Source organism: Lepidochelys kempii, chromosome 6 (genome assembly GCF_965140265.1).
Source record: "Lepidochelys kempii isolate rLepKem1 chromosome 6, rLepKem1.hap2, whole genome shotgun sequence".
Lineage (NCBI taxonomy): Eukaryota > Metazoa > Chordata > Testudines > Cheloniidae > Lepidochelys > Lepidochelys kempii.
Window position 1 is genome coordinate 108,997,895 of NC_133261.1, and position 15,967 is coordinate 109,013,861.

Here is a 15,967-nt window from a genome sequence, read left to right on the forward strand (position 1 = left end):
GTGGCCTAAGTCACAACCTTCAAAAAGACTTAGCCCTGGTCTACACTAGGACTTTAGGTCGAATTTAGCAACGTTAAATTGATTTAAACCTGCACCCGTCCACACAGTGAAGCCCTTTATTTCGACTTAAAGGGCTCTTAAAATCGATTTCCTTACTCCACCCCTGACAAGTGGATTAGCGCTTAAATCGACGTTCCCAGCTCGAATTTGGGGTACTGTGGACACAATTCGATGGTATTGGCCTCCGGGAGCTATCCCAGAGTGCTCCATTCTGACCGCTCTGGACAGCACTCTCAACTCAGATGCACTGGCCAGGTAGACAGGAAAAGAACCGCGAACTTTTGAATCTCATTTCCTGTTTGGCCAGCGTGGCAAGCTGCAGGTGACCATGCAGAGCTCATCAGCACAGGTGACCATGATGGAGTCCCAGAATCGCAAAAGAGCTCCAGCATGGACCGAACGGGAGGTATGGGATCTGATCGCTGTTTGGGGAGAGGAATCCGTGCTATCAGAACTCCGTTCCAGTTTTCGAAATGCCAAAACCTTTGTGAAAATCTCCCAGGGCATGAAGGACAGAGGCCATAACAGGGACCCGAAGCAGTGCCGCGTGAAACTTAAGGAGCTGAGGCAAGCCTACCAGAAAACCAGAGAGGCGAACAGCCGCTCTGGGTCAGAGCCCCAAACATGCCGCTTCTATGATGAGCTGCATGCCATTTTAGGGGGTTCAGCCACCACTACCCCAGCCGTGTTGTTTGACTCCTTCAATGGAGATGGAGGCAATACGGAAGCAGGTTTTGGGGACGAAGAAGATGAGGAGGAGGAGGAGGTTGTAGATAGCTCACAGCAAGCAAGCGGAGAAACCGGTTTTCCCGACAGCCAGGAACTGTTTCTCACCCTAGACCTGGAGCCAGTACCCCCCGAACCCACCCAAGGCTGCCTCCTGGACCCAGCAGGCGGAGAAGGGACCTCTGGTGAGTGTACCTTTTAAAATGCTATACATGGTTTAAAAGCAAGCATGTGAAAGGATTACTTTGCCCTGGCATTTGCGGTTCTCCTAGATGTAGTCCTAAAGCCTTTGCAAAAGGTTTCTGGGGAGGGCAGCCTTATTTCGTCCTTCATGGTAGGACACTTTATCACTCCAGGCCAGTAACACATACTCGGGAATCACTGTAGAACAAAACATTGCAGTGTATGTTTGCTGGCATTCAACCAAAATCCATTCTTTCTCTCTCTGTGTTATCCTCAGGAGAGTGAGATATAATTCATGGTCACCTGGTTGAAATAGGGTGCTTTTCTTCAGGGACACTCAGTATAGCCCATTCCTGCTGGGCTGTTTGCCTGTGGCTGAACAGAAATGTTCCCCGCTGTTAGCCACAGGGAGGGGGGAAGGTTGAGGGGGTAGTCACGCGGTGGGAGGAGGCAAAATGCGACCTTGTAACGAAAGCACATGTGCTATGTATGTAATGTTAACAGCAAGGTTTACCCTGAAAGAGTGTAGCGACTGTTTTATAAAATGTGTCTTTTTAAATACCGCTGTCCCTTTTTTTTTCTCCACCAGCTGCATGTGTTTCAATGATCACAGGATCTTCTCCTTCCCAGAGGCTAGTGAAGCTTAGAAAGAAAAAAAAACGCACTCGCGATGAAATGTTCTCCGAGCTCATGCTGTCCTCCCACACTGACAGAGCACAGACGAATGCGTGGAGGCAAATAATGTCAGAGTGCAGGAAAGCACAAAATGACCGGGAGGAGAGGTGGAGGGCTGAAGAGAGTAAGTGGCGGGCTGAAGAGAGTAAGTGGCGGGCTGAAGACAGGGCTGAAGCTCAAATGTGGCGGCAGCGTGATGAGAGGAGGCAGGATTCAATGCTGAGGCTGCTGCAGGACCAAACCAGAATGCTCCAGTGTATGGTTGAGCTGCAGCAAAGGCAGCTGGAGCACAGACTGCCACTGCTGCCCCTCTGTAACCAACCGCCCTCCTCCCCAAGTTCCATAGCCTCCACACCCAGACGCCCAAGAACGCGGTGGGGGGGCCTCCGGCCAACCAGCCACTCCACAACAGAGGATTGCCCAAAAAAAAGAAGGCTGTCATTCAATAAATTTTAAAGTTGTAAACTTTTAAAGTGCTGTGCTTAAAGTGCTGTGTGGCATTTTCCTTCCCTCCTCCACCACCCCTCCTGGGATACCTTGGTAGTCATCTCCCTATTTGTGTGATGAATGAATAACGAATGCATGACTGTGAAGCAGCAATGACTTTATTGCCTCTGCAAGCGGTGATTAAAGGGAGGAGTGGAGGGTGGTTAGCTTACAGGGAAGTAGAGTGAACCAAGGGGCAGGGGGTTTCATCAAGGAGAAACAAACAGAACTTTCACACTGTAGCCTGGCCAGTCATGAAACTGGTTTTCAAAGCTTCTCTGATGCGTACCGCGCCCTCCTGAGCTCTTCTAACCGCCCTGGTGTCTGGCTGCGCGTAACCAGCAGCTAGGCGATTTGCCTCAGCCTCCCACCCCGCCATAAACGTCTCCCCCTTACTCTCACAGATATTGTGGAGCACACAGCAAGCAGTAATAACAGTGGGAATATTGGTTTCGCTGAGGTCTAAGCGAGTCAGTAAACTGCGCCAGCGCGCCTTTAAACGTCCAAATGCACATTCTACCACCATTCTGCACTTGCTTAGCCTGTAGTTGAACAGCTCCTGACCACTGTCCAGGCTGCCTGTGTACGGCTTCATGAGCCATGGCATTAAGGGGTAGGCTGGGTCCCCAAGGATACATATAGGCATTTCAACATCCCCAACAGTTATTTTCTGGTCTGGGAAGAAAGTCCCTTCCTGCAGCTTTTGAAACAGACCAGAGTTCCTGAAGATGCGAGCATCATGCACCTTTCCCGGCCATCCCACGTTGATGTTGGTGAAACGTCCCTTGTGATCCACCAGAGCTTGCAGCACTATCGAAAAGTACCCCTTGCGGTTTATGTACTCGCCGGCTTGGTGCTCTGGTGCCAAGATAGGGATATGGGTTCCGTCTATAGCCCCACCACAGTTAGGGAATCCCATTGCAGCAAAGCCATCCACTATGACCTGCACATTTCCCAGGGTCACTACCCTTGATATCAGCAGATCTTTGATTGCGTGAGCTACTTGCATCACAGCAGCCCCCACAGTAGATTTGCCCACTCCAAATTGATTCCCAACTGACCGGTAGCTGTCTGGCGTTGCAAGCTTCCACAGGGCTATCGCCACTCGCTTCTCAACTGTGAGGGCTGCTCTCATCCTGGTATTCATGCGCTTCAGGGCAGGGGAAAGCAAGTCACAAAGTTCCATGAAAGTGCCCTTACGCATGCGAAAGTTTCGCAGCCACTGGGAATCGTCCCAGACCTGCAACACTATGCGGTCCCACCAGTCTGTGCTTGTTTCCCGAGCCCAGAATCGGCGTTCCACAGCATGAACCTGCCCCATTAGCACCATGATGCATGCATTGGCAGGGCCCATGCTTTCAGAGAAATCTGTGTCCATGTCCTGATCACTCACGGGACCGCGCTGACGTCGCCTCCTCGCCCGGTATCGCGTTGCCATGTTCTGGTGCTGCATATACTGCTGGATAATGCGTGTGGTGGTTGATGTGCTCCTAATTGCCAAAATGAGCTCAGCGGCCTCCATGCTTGCCTTGGTATGGCGTCCGCACAGAAAAAAGGCGCGGAACGATTGTCTGCCGTTGCTCTGACGGAGGGAGAGGCGACTGACGACACGGCTTACAGGGTTGGCTTCAGGGAGCTAAAATCAACAAAGGGTGTGCCTGTACATCAAGGAGTATTTCAGGCAGGACTGCACGGAGGGTTCCAATAAGAAATGGTGCACCAAAGTTATCGTTGTTATTGGAACAAGGAGGTTAGCCTGGCCTCTGATTGATACATGGCTAGATTAACCTCACTGCGCCTTCTCTGTGACTGACTGCAGTGTGATCTAGACAGGGGAGGAGGAAAATGAGTACAAAACAAATCTGGTCTATTTCTTGTTCTGACCCACTCCATCTATCCTTTACATCTTTGGCTGGCAGCAGACAAAAAAGGCACGAAATGATTGTCTGCCCTTGCTTTCACGGGGGGAGGGAGGGTGGGAACGGGGTCCTGACGATATGTACCCAGAACCAACCGCGACAATGTTTTAGCCCCATCAGGCATTGGGATATCAACCCAGAATTCCAATGGGCAGCGGAGACTGTGGGAACTGTGGGATAGCTACCCACAGTGCAACGCTCCGGAAGTCGACGCTTGCCTCGGTACTGTGGAAGCACTCCGCCGAGTTAATGCACTTAATGCACTTAGAGCATTTTCTGTGGGGACACACACACTCGAATATATAAAACCGATTTCAAAAAAACCGACTTCTATAAATTCGACCTAATTTCGTAGTGTAGACATACCCTTAGGCAACTAAATCTAGGTTGGAGGGAGGCACCAATTTGGTTTGGGAGTCAACGTTGTAAACCCTCTCCTAAGCCCATCCTTGCTGTGGCTGGTGTTGTTGCCTCCCCGTTAGCCCAGTGGTTGGTGCATTCCCCTAAACTGTGGGAGATCGAGGTTCAATACTCCCCGTAGCTAATGTAGAGCAGTGATTGGAATGTGAATGTCTTACCTCTCTGGAAGGTGCACTAGTTGTTGGGCTGTGGGATTGCCAGTGGGACACAATATCTCCTGTTGGAGATGCTCCTCTTTGTGTAAATAATTAGTCACTGGGTCAGCTACAGTGTGAAAATGTCTTTACAGCCCAGGCGTTAGGGTATTCACTTGGGATGTAGGAGACAAAAGTTCAAGTCCCTTTCCTATACATCAGATTACCAGCCCAGGTTCTGCAAGACAAATAACCATCATGAGGTAACAGAGACATAATCCTGATAAAGCAATTTTAACTCTTATTGTGCCTGCAAAGCTACCTTATGAGATAACTCTGAAGAGAGGAAATCAGGAGAAGAGTCTTGCATAATTTTGGGGCTTATCAATGGGGTAAGATTGGACTTGAATGACACCGATGTTCATATGTAGTCATGTTTACATCATAACTTGGACCACCAAATTCAGAAATAAACACAAAGATTAACTTATGTGCATACAGTCCACTGCCACTTAATTTGTGATAGCATCCTAGCTCTGATGACATAGCTCCTTGGGGTGGATAATAGCTCCCTTGTCAAGGTACGACTGATATCACCATCATCTAAGCACACTCCTTGAGCTTTACTACTGGGAGATACTTAAATCCAAGGGGGAAAAATACACTTCAGGGAGGAAGCTGCCCATCACTCTGTATATTTTTCCCCAAATGATTGAGTAAATTAAGTTAATGTGTAAAATAGTAATAACAACAACAGTTAATAATTTATGTGAATTTAATAAGTTCCTGCCAAAATGCTAGGGGTGCACTACAACAGTATAAAAAGTAATATACTATAAGAAAAACATAATGAAATACCACCTGCTTTAAATACAAACACTTAGAAATGAATGGATTGGAAGGGAAGATAATAAATGTAGATGGTCAGCTGTGGTTATTCCACAAACATACTTGAATAGAAAATTGTGTGTGTGTGTGTGTGTGTGTGTGTGTGTGTGTGTGTGTGTGTGTAAAGTGGGAAGGAAAGGTTGCAATTAGAGTAGCAAGAGTCTCATACTGTACTGCTCACCCTGTCAATCCCTAAACTATGAGTGGTGTTTGAGCATAGATATTCATCAGTACAAGGCTTAAATCTCAAATGTAGCCAAGACAAGCACCATTAAGGACTTTAACAGCCAATAATAAAGTAGATCCATCACTTTGTAAGACATCAACAAGAACATAGGGTGGATGTAAAATGACCATCATAGCTCAAACCGGAGAGGAATCATTCCACTACAACCAGAGCAAGTAGCTAGCTTTTTTGTCCCTAGGGGTGTGTTGCTATGCAGGTTTTTATAGGATAATTAAAGGTGCAGGTGACACAAACTGCACAACTCAGAAAACCTGGGTACCATGTCCAGTATATAGTTTTCCATGGATAGGGCAGAGTCAGAAAAGGATACCAAGATTCCTTTGTCGTTTATTCTGATCATATATGATAGATAATAATATGTAGCTCTAAAATAGTGTGATTCGTCAGCAGATCTCTAAGCATTTCACAGTCTTTAATGTATTTATCCTCACAACACCCTTGTAAGGTAGGGAAGTGTTATTATTCCCATTTCACAGATGGGAACTGAAGCACAGAGAGACTAAGTGACTTGTCCACAGTCACCTTGTGTCAGAGTGGGGAATTCAACCCAGGTATCCCAAGTCTTAGGTTAATGTTCTAAGCACTGGGAAATCCTTCCTAGCCTATATTTAAAATCTGGAATGTGGTCTAGCATATCAGCAAACATTTCTAATATCCAGTGATGTAAGAAAACATGCAATGGGGTAGCCACAGAGCCAGGCTTAAGCATAACATCGTGATTTAAAAAAAAGATCTGACACCAAAATTGGGAGCAGCAGTTCAGTAAGCAAACAAGGCAGCATCTAGCATGTTATCAGAGCAAGGAAATCTGTAACAAAGAACAAAATGGTGTCCCAACATAGTAACGACACAAGGTCTGCAAGTCCCAGGGCTCACAAAGACCACAACAGTAATCTTGGCGCAACACGTCCAATCAGCAGCAGCTTATTTGCAGAGTTCAACAGGAAACCCTTACATTTATCAACTCACCTCCTTCATCAGTAAATGTCAGTGCAGCCATAGAAGTTAGCACAGTGTTAATTTATCAGCAAATCAAAAGCAGAATAAAAAATACAACTTCTATCTTCTTTTGAGTCATTTATTTCCTTCAATTTTTTTTTTTTATGCTCAGTGATAAAATGCAAAAGTTGATAGCTTGAAATACTATAAGGAAGAAAAAAAAGAGACACTTGGTAAACTCCAACTAAACTCATATTTGAAAAGAGCATTTAGGCCCTGATCTTGCAATCGATGCAGACTTTTGCACCTACACAGTGCATATTAACTTCAGTAGGACTCTATACAGGCACAGGTATCTGCCTATGAAGATCTGATTGCAGGATTGGGGCCTCAGTATTCTTATCTGAACACAGACAATGTAATCTTATCTTATCTTGGGCTAAGAGGGCTGTCTCCAAAGCATTTGGGCCTGATTCTACCTCCCCTGTTTACACTGAGAAGCACTTTCATGAGTAGATCGAAACTCAACAGGATTATTCATATGAGTAAGTGCTACTCAACATGGGTATTCATGTCAGAATCAGGCCCTATATTTGGGAGGATTGACCCCCCTGCCCACCAAAAGCCTTTATGTTTCCATTACCTAGTTTTCATTGAATTTCTTAAATTGCATTTCCTGAAACATGTGCAGATACAAATAAATCAGTGTAGTTTCATGAAAGTCAGATCATTCAGTATCTGGCCCTATTTGTTAAATATGTGTATACTTTAAAAGTAAATATAATGATAAATTGATTTGGTTTTGCACTCAAAAGAAAAGAGATTAAGTTTAATAAAATAAAGAAAATTAATAATGCCTTGTATATCTATAGTGATTTTCATCAGAGGATCTCAAAGCAGGTTAGTTAAATATTAATTAAATTACTCCTCTCAACATCCTTATGAGGTGGATAATATATAGGCAACACTTAATCCACCATTAAAATTCAGCCCATATGGATTGGTATGCAGAAGGTGATTAATAAGTGCATTAAAATATGGCAAAAGAGTTTAGAGCGGAGTGAAGAACACATATCTAAATGAATCTACAAGAGGTGGCATGCAGTCTAAGTAGCACATGGTAATCAAATAGTGTAATGAGGTCTTTAATAAACACAAGTGGTCAGAATGTTGGCTTTGCATCTCATCTGAAAAGCAGCTGCCCTGGAGCCAATGTCCTTATCACTAGACTGGTTTAGTATTAATGCAAAAGGACAGGTGTACCCTGCAAAGTCACCAACACCACATCTTGCTGCAGCACATCTAGACATACAGTAGAAGTCTCTGCTTCAAGACCGATCTGATCCTGCTTGTGAAACATACTGGAATCGTTGATATGCACAAGATGTTATGCGAGATTCAGAACAAAAAGTGAAAGGAAAAAGAGAAGCACAACTTCATGACTAAATATTCTTCATGAGCCAGAAGTCAAAATTATTCTTGATCCTGGTTATTAATGGGAATACTTTTATGTTATGGGAAATGGAGATACATGTATGTTATTCTTGTGTGTTTTAAGTGTTCTAAAAGAGGGCAGTGGTCTTTTTGGTGTGTTTTTTTTTTATATTTTAAAAAATCAAAAATATTTACATTAAAGTGTATAACTGACTCAGGACACCATTGCTGATTATTTAAATAGCATGACTGTTTTTCAGCACCCAGAAGAAAATCACCAAGACAATTCACTGCATCCTAGATATCTAATGCAAACTCTGACTGGAGAACATGTGAAATATGGCATGCGAACATTTGCTCTGCTTGAGCATACTACACTTCAAGTCAGACCTGTGCAGGAAACAAAGATCAGAGCACCATTCTGCATGCTTTTTACCTATGGGTTTTGCAAAAAAGAAGAACCGATTGTCAAGAGTGAATCATCAAAGAGCAGATATAAATCAAACTGTTGTGCTCAAATCATGCCTAAATAGTTTGCCTATGATGGTAACATCAGAAAGATAAAGAATGAACAGTTAGCTTCATTCAAACCAATTAAAAATGTTGTGTAGGGCAGTAACTATACATAAAACAAAAGGTCCTGGTGATAAAGTTGTGCTCCTTAATAAAGACCATTGAGTCAATTAATGTTTACTTAAATACTTGTCATCTGAAGAAGGAGCTGAGAAAATGATCAACATAACCAAAAGCTTGTGACACCAATTTGCATCCAGTTCCAAGTGCATGTTTTATTTATTTTCAATCAGGACCAATCAGGAAAGAAAATAATCAATGAAGTCACAGTCATGAGTGGTATTCAGCCATCTGGGGGCCCCAGTATCTCTCGGCCTGCATCGGAGGCAAGGGAAATTTTTTTTTCAAGAGCACGGAGGAGCTCCATATGGTTGAGATCAAAGGTGTTGCTGGGTGCATGGTTCTGCTTTATTGCCAGGCACTGCTGTTAATTAGAAAACAAGATCAGAGGCAGTATTAAAATCCAATTAAATTGATATGAACAGATTGCCAAGTGATGTTCACTAATGTATAATTGAGCACCATGCAAATTTCGGTGGCTGCCTTTTGTTTTTCCCCCCTCACTCTGGAATGAATGATGAAGCTATGAAGTTTTTCCTCGTTGTAAAAGATAAACAAGTTAATGCACTGATCTAGGGGGTATTGCTTCAGTGATTGATGAAAATGAGAGTGGAATATTAAAGTGTGACTTTTGGGGGCTTCTTTTATAATTTTATTTTCTTCTTCAGTCTTTTCTTTTATTATTATTTTTGTTGTATCCAAGAACATGCGCAGATTTGTCAGCATTCCATCATTTCTGATACAGAGAAAGTTCTTTTGTAGATAGAGATTTGATTTAAACAATTACAAAACCATGAATATTTCAAGGGACAGGCCTGCTACTGCTGGAAATTAACTTTTTCCAAAAACTATATGGACTATATACTGTATATCTTTCTTTAGAAGCCTCAGCTTCTATTAAATTTAATTACTTCCCTATGCAGCTTTATATCGAGGGTGACTTCAAAACGAGGGCAGCAGCTATTAAATTTAATTACATTCCCCTGCGGCTAGCATAGTAAAGGTGCATGGTTAAGGTGCAGCTACTAAATGAAGGTAGCTTCTAAATAAAGATATACAATATTTATACTGTATATATTTCTCCTCTCTCTCTATTTAATATATGTGTAGTGTGGGTATGTGTCTGTGTAATTTTCAGTACAGGTGCATAGTTAAATTAAATGCTAAATGAAGTGAGCTTCTGAACAAAGATATACTATATTTAAACTGTATATATCTAGCAATCTATTTCTACCTCTATTGATAACCCTAAAGATTTTAACACCGAAAGATTTTGTGTCATAATGCACATATCGTTCAGAAATCATAGTATCATTTATGAAAGGGCTAATCTTTTAGATTATAAAGTTCATTAAAATCTTAAAGAAATTTTAGAAGTACTTTGGAAAATGCATCTCTATACATAGCCTGTAATCACAGGTAACTGCAATCCCACAAATAAGTGGAAACTAAGACCCTTACTATACCCAAAGAATTAATATTGCGGTATGTTAGCAAATCAATTATTTGTTAACTGAAGGTACATTGAGCTAAAAGCTGGTTTTCACATGTGACTAGGTTAAAAATGCATTAAAAAAAGACAATGTCTGATGTACTGTTTATGGGATGCCTGTGGAATTTTAGGAAACAGTTTAAATTCTCTTAAAAAGGAGAAAATGTGTCCAATCAAATAATGTCATTCTTACAGCTGAACAGTTAAACACTGAAATGTAGCCTATTGTTAAATGTGTGCTTGCTTTGGGATGTGAAATTTTGTTTTGTTTATCTATGCTCATCAGTGCAATGAGGACAATACAAGGAATGTTACAGCTGTAGGCAGAAGAAAACGTGGGCATTTATGAAACAGTTAGATTTTTCATCCTCTAGTGAGGGTTCCATTTTAGATAAACACCACAGAATGTTAAGCAGCCTCAAGATGCTGTCAATTCAATCCCATCCCAATAGGTCACTTACCATTTATGACTCATCGTGATGCATCATATGTCCACATAAGTAACAAAATAGATTGATGGTGGGTTTTGTGTAGCATCTTTCATAATAAAGGTAATTTAAAGTCCTTTACTAAGTAGCACTAAATAATAAACACCAGAAATTCTGGTATAGAATAGGCAAATGGAGTAGCCATTAACAACTGTTCCAATACAGCCTTAGATACTAAGGGCCCAATCCTGCAGCCATTCAGGTCACTGGCACCCATGCCATTGACTATAATGATAGCAGGATTATGTCACAATTTTTCAAAAAGCAGCCTTCTGGGACCTGGACACTACTTGGTTTTCATGCCCAAATGTCTTTTTTACATGCAAATGAGGGTGATCACATGATTTTAAAAAAAAAGTATGTTCAAAATTGTGAGTCCAAACAAAGAAATGGAAGCCGGTAGAAATATATTGTTTAAAACATGTTTTAATAAAAAAGTTATTTTTTAAAAATATATTTTGGGCAGATAATTTTCCTTTTTTTCAAAATGTTCTTAATTCTCCACCACAACAAAAAAACTAAATTGAAGAAATGATTTTTTGTTTTTGTTTTGCTTTCAGTTTTCAGGAGGGGTTTACTTTTCTTTTCTCTGTACTCTTTTCCAGCCAGAAAATGAAAAAAAAAAAGGGGGGGGGAATAGAGTGGAAGGGAAAAAAGCAAAAAAGGAAAGAAGTGAGAAACAATTATTTAAAAATTAATTTTTTCATCAAAAATACAAATCAAGAATGTTTCATGAAAAAGTCTACCAGTTTTCAAAAAAGCTCTGATAGAGACCACGTTCACCTTTATTGAAATTTTTGCTCTGAAATACACTTGTTTTATGGAGAAGGAGGAGTTTGGTCAAAATGAGATCTTTCAGTCATACCATGTCCAATACCCAAATTAAGCTAAAGGACTTTTGAGTTGATATCTAATCTAATCAACAATTTTTTCAAGTACCTATAAATGATTGTATAAGTCTAAGTCCTCATCCAGAATACATTACTATCTGTCGTACCAAGGCACAAAGAAATACAAATACTGTATGTGCTGGAAATGGCCCACCTGTTGATCACTTTAGATAAGCTATTACCAGCAGGACAGTGGGGTGGGAGGAGGTATTGTTTCATGATTTCTGTGTGTATATAAAGTCTGCTGCAGTTTCCACGGTAAACATCTGATGAAGTGAGCTGTAGCTCACGAAAGCTCATGCTCAAATAAATTGGTTAGTCTCTAAGGTGCCACAAGTACTCCTTTTCTTTTTGCGAATACAGACTAACACGGCTGTTCCTCTGAAACCTGTATGACAACTGACATTTAAAGAAAGGTACAGTCCTTTCTGAGGATACCTTTCATCTGTTCTAAGTCTTTGGGAAAAAGACTGGTTATCATATGTTTGTACAGCTTCTGGTACAATGGGACCCTGATCCCCAATCGGGGGAAGAAGAATACTCACCTAGTGGAAAATAAAGCAAAAACATGTTAGCCAGCATTGTTCTTCACATATTAACCCACAGTTATCCCATAGTGATACATGAGATCCCACGGTGTGTACCTACACCTCCAAAAGCGGATGGCTGTTGCAGGTGTGATTGGGTTCTGTAGTATCTCAGGTACCACGCACTGCATTTTAAAATATGTGCAAATGATGATGTTTTAATAGTGACCACTGAATTTGATTAGCACTGTAAAATTGGGAATAGACACGATTTTAGGCACAAGCTGAGGGTAGGATAAAAGCAATATTGATAAGCAAAGCAGCAGGATAGTTTTTCTAATTCTCTTGCCTCTAGGAAGAGCAAGTAGATATCCTGCTGAATGAGGGCATGATTCACAGTCCACTGAAATTAATGGGAACCTTTCCATTGATTTCAATGGGCTTTGGATCAGTCTCTAAATGTTCCTTTCTTAACAGCATTTTCTGCAGCCAGCAGGACTCATTTTACTTTGGCATGAAAGCACCTGTCTAGACTTGACTTCACTTTTCTGTTCACAAAGTGAGCATCAGCCACTAGTTCCTTGGCAACATTTAGCTTTACAGTACCTTCTTCCATATCTACAGGCAAACATACAGACCACATTTAAAAGGAAATGAAGGTCATTTCTTCATAGCTAGTCAACATTATAATTGGTGTCGTTATGTATCAGCTCTTTCTCACTTCCTTAGCACAGCCCTTCCCTTTGAATTCTAAGCTTCATTATCTCCCCAATTTTACATATTGAATGACATGGATAATTTAATATTATGCTGTCAGGGACTCTGTGTAAAGTTTGCTTTTGAGAGAAGGCTAACTGCTGATATTCAGAGCCAGAGCCCAGGTAGTTATCAGCAGAGCTCAAAATTGGTTGTGGTCTTGTGGCCTGAGGCCATGCTGGTAACTAATAGCAATTTTAAAATCATTAGTTTTTGCCTGTTGGGCCAGTAGTAAGTGCAGCCATGATCATGGTCCAAAATCTAAGAGAAAAGCCTCCAGGCCCAGCTTTTTTGTTAGAATTACAGTGTTACTTACCTAAGCCAGTGTTATGTTATTACGATTTCTAAGATGTGGTAAGCTTGATACAGCTAGGATAGTAGCAAAAAAATGACCTAAGCTTAGTGTGGCATCAATCACAAAGGTTGCCTGGAAGGACTTAAATTATAAATCATATGATAAGGGCAAGCCAGCCATGCTCACTCTGGTCAATACTTTATGGTCCAAAGGCTTTGGTCCAATTTTGACCTGCAGCACCAGTCTGGAAACTGAAATACAGTAAAAGTAGGACTCTAGCTTTCTCTTCTGAGGCCAGATTGCTCAGTTAATACCTGCCAGGTTATGTATTTTCCTACAAGGATGTGTTAAAATGTTCAGCTACAAGTTTTAAAAAAAAAAAAAAAAAAAAAAAAAAAAAAAAAAAGCTGGCCTTATATACTGTGGGAATAATTTCACATCTTGAACTGAAAGTTTCAACATGTGTAGAAAGATTTTAGCAGACAGATTTGCTTTGGGGAAAATCTGATGAATATTGTGCTGCAGAAATAAACATCAAATGGAAATTTCCTTTGCCTTATATTTTAAGAATACTTTGAACAAACTTCTTCAAACACGGATTGGCCATCAGTAAATGGAGTGCCATATTTAGCTGGCAACTTCTATGACATTCAGATCCTAGCATCTGAACGATCTGGAACAGCAGACATATTTGCATTCATTTGGCTGGTAGTCAGCAAAATGCCAGGATATTAAAAGGTTGATTTTAGTAGGCCTAGAGAAAAGTATTGTGTTATAGGAACCAGATTGCGATACCCTCACTCATGTTGAAATAAATGGGCATACTAGCAGAATAAGGTACCGCTTATCAGGAGAAATACTATAAAATCTGGCCCAGTGAACAAACTCCACAACAGGAAAGTGTGTGAGTATACATATAGTGTGATTATATATATATATATATATATATATATATATATATATATATAAAATATAGGTTAAAAGTGTGTGTCTGTGTGTATTCGTTCATGTGTATATGTACACCCACTTTCGTGTGGACAGTAGAACGTCAGAGTTACGAACATCTTGGGAATGGAGGTTGTTTGTAAATCTGAAATGTTTGTAACTCTGAACAAAACGTTATGGTTGTTCTTTCAAAAGTTTACATCCGAACACTGACTTACTACAACTTTGAAACTTTACTATGCAGAAGAAAAATGCTGCTTTTAACCATCCTAGTTTAAATGAAACAAGCACAGAAACAGTTTCCGCACCTTGTCAAATCTTTTTAAAAAACTTTCCCTTTATAGTTTTGTAGTTTACGTTTAACACAATACTGTGCTGTATTGTCTTTTTTTTTTTTTTTTTTGCGGGGGGGGGGGTCTCTGTTGCTGCCTGATTGCGTACTTCTGGTTCCAAATGAGGTGTGTGATTGACAGGTCAGTTCTTAACTCATGTTTGTAACTTTAAGGTTCTACTGTTTAAAAACCCTAATGGACAGAAATGCAAAGAAAAATTAAGTAAACTGGAAAAATGAAATAATTATGAAGCTGCCTAAGCCGCAATGAATACACAAAAGGTTAAAATCATTAACAAGGAAGGGGCATAGAGGAACTTTATAATGAAAAGGGAGAAACTTAACCAGTTCTGTTTATGTAACCTATAACAATAAGCCACTTTTTTTTTCCCAGTTATCCCCTTTGTCAGGACTGGATCCAAATCTCACTGAAAACTTTCCATCAACTTAAATTAGAATTGGACTGGGCCCATTCAGACTAAATACAAAGGTCTGATTCTGTTCTCATCTATCATTTTCGCATACCACATGCAAGTCTCAGTTATGCTTTAAAAAGTTGCCAGTTGGGTGATATTGGTTCAGTCCTAAAAAGTACAGCATTTGCCTGATCCTCATAACTTTAATTGAAATGAATGAGACTGCTTGAAAAATTAAGCTGGAGAATAGCAAAGCTGTATTCTGATCAAAGTTAAGAACACAGGACATACTGGAATGTGTAAAATGGGAAAGTGAGAGAATGTGAGAATATTCCAAGGGTTGAATCAGGGGCTAATAAACAGACTACAAGAAGAAATTGCATTAACCTTACATTAAAAGTAATTGGAGTAAAAGATATCTGTTTAAAAGGGGCTGGGGTATTTTAGGTTGGAATGAGCTTTTATTAATATTAATTAAATTAATTAATTAATACTCACTATAATATAAGGTGCAGAGACCCTGATCAGAATCCAGGCACTATCACACAAGGCTCTGGTGTGCACACAGAGCTGGACACAGTCCCTGCTCTACAGATCTTGCAATCTAAGAAGGTGGGAGGAGAAGGATGCAATCAAATACATTCAATGTTATATACATATACACATGTGCTTTATAAATAATATGGTTTAACATACATGTAAATAAATACTAATATACTGTACTTATACTGATAAGGTGTGATTTTCAAAAGCCTTCAGCATTGAGCTAATTCGGCTCTTATTGACTTCAATAGGAACAGAATAAGGTCCACTGAAAATCTTTGAAAATCCCACACATAACTCAGTAAAATAGAGTAGAATAAAATGATATATTACAAAAGTATTGTATTTCTAGTTTAGTCCAATACTTATATAATAAATACCAATATACTATTTTTTGATAGAAAATAGCTTTTTTTGAGAAAAGGTAGGAGTATATCTTTCAAACACACATGGTGGTAGTCATCCTAAATTCATGGGGTTCCAATCAAACAGGGGACAGGAACCTAAAATGGAATGAGATTCCCATATTCAATATTCAAT

General features: G+C 40.5%; 1 protein-coding gene across 1 annotated transcript; it reads left to right on the top strand.

Moving 5' to 3' along the window:
• The first annotated feature begins 334 nt into the window (after positions 1-334).
• Positions 335-13,927, top strand: LOC140913627 (uncharacterized). The gene is made up of 3 exons (XM_073350354.1): positions 335-971; positions 1,559-1,768; positions 13,761-13,927. Exons 1-3 carry the CDS (start codon positions 389-391, stop codon positions 13,925-13,927), a joined length of 960 nt encoding a protein of 319 aa, XP_073206455.1. The 5' UTR covers positions 335-388.
• Positions 13,928-15,967: the final 2,040 nt, after the last annotated feature.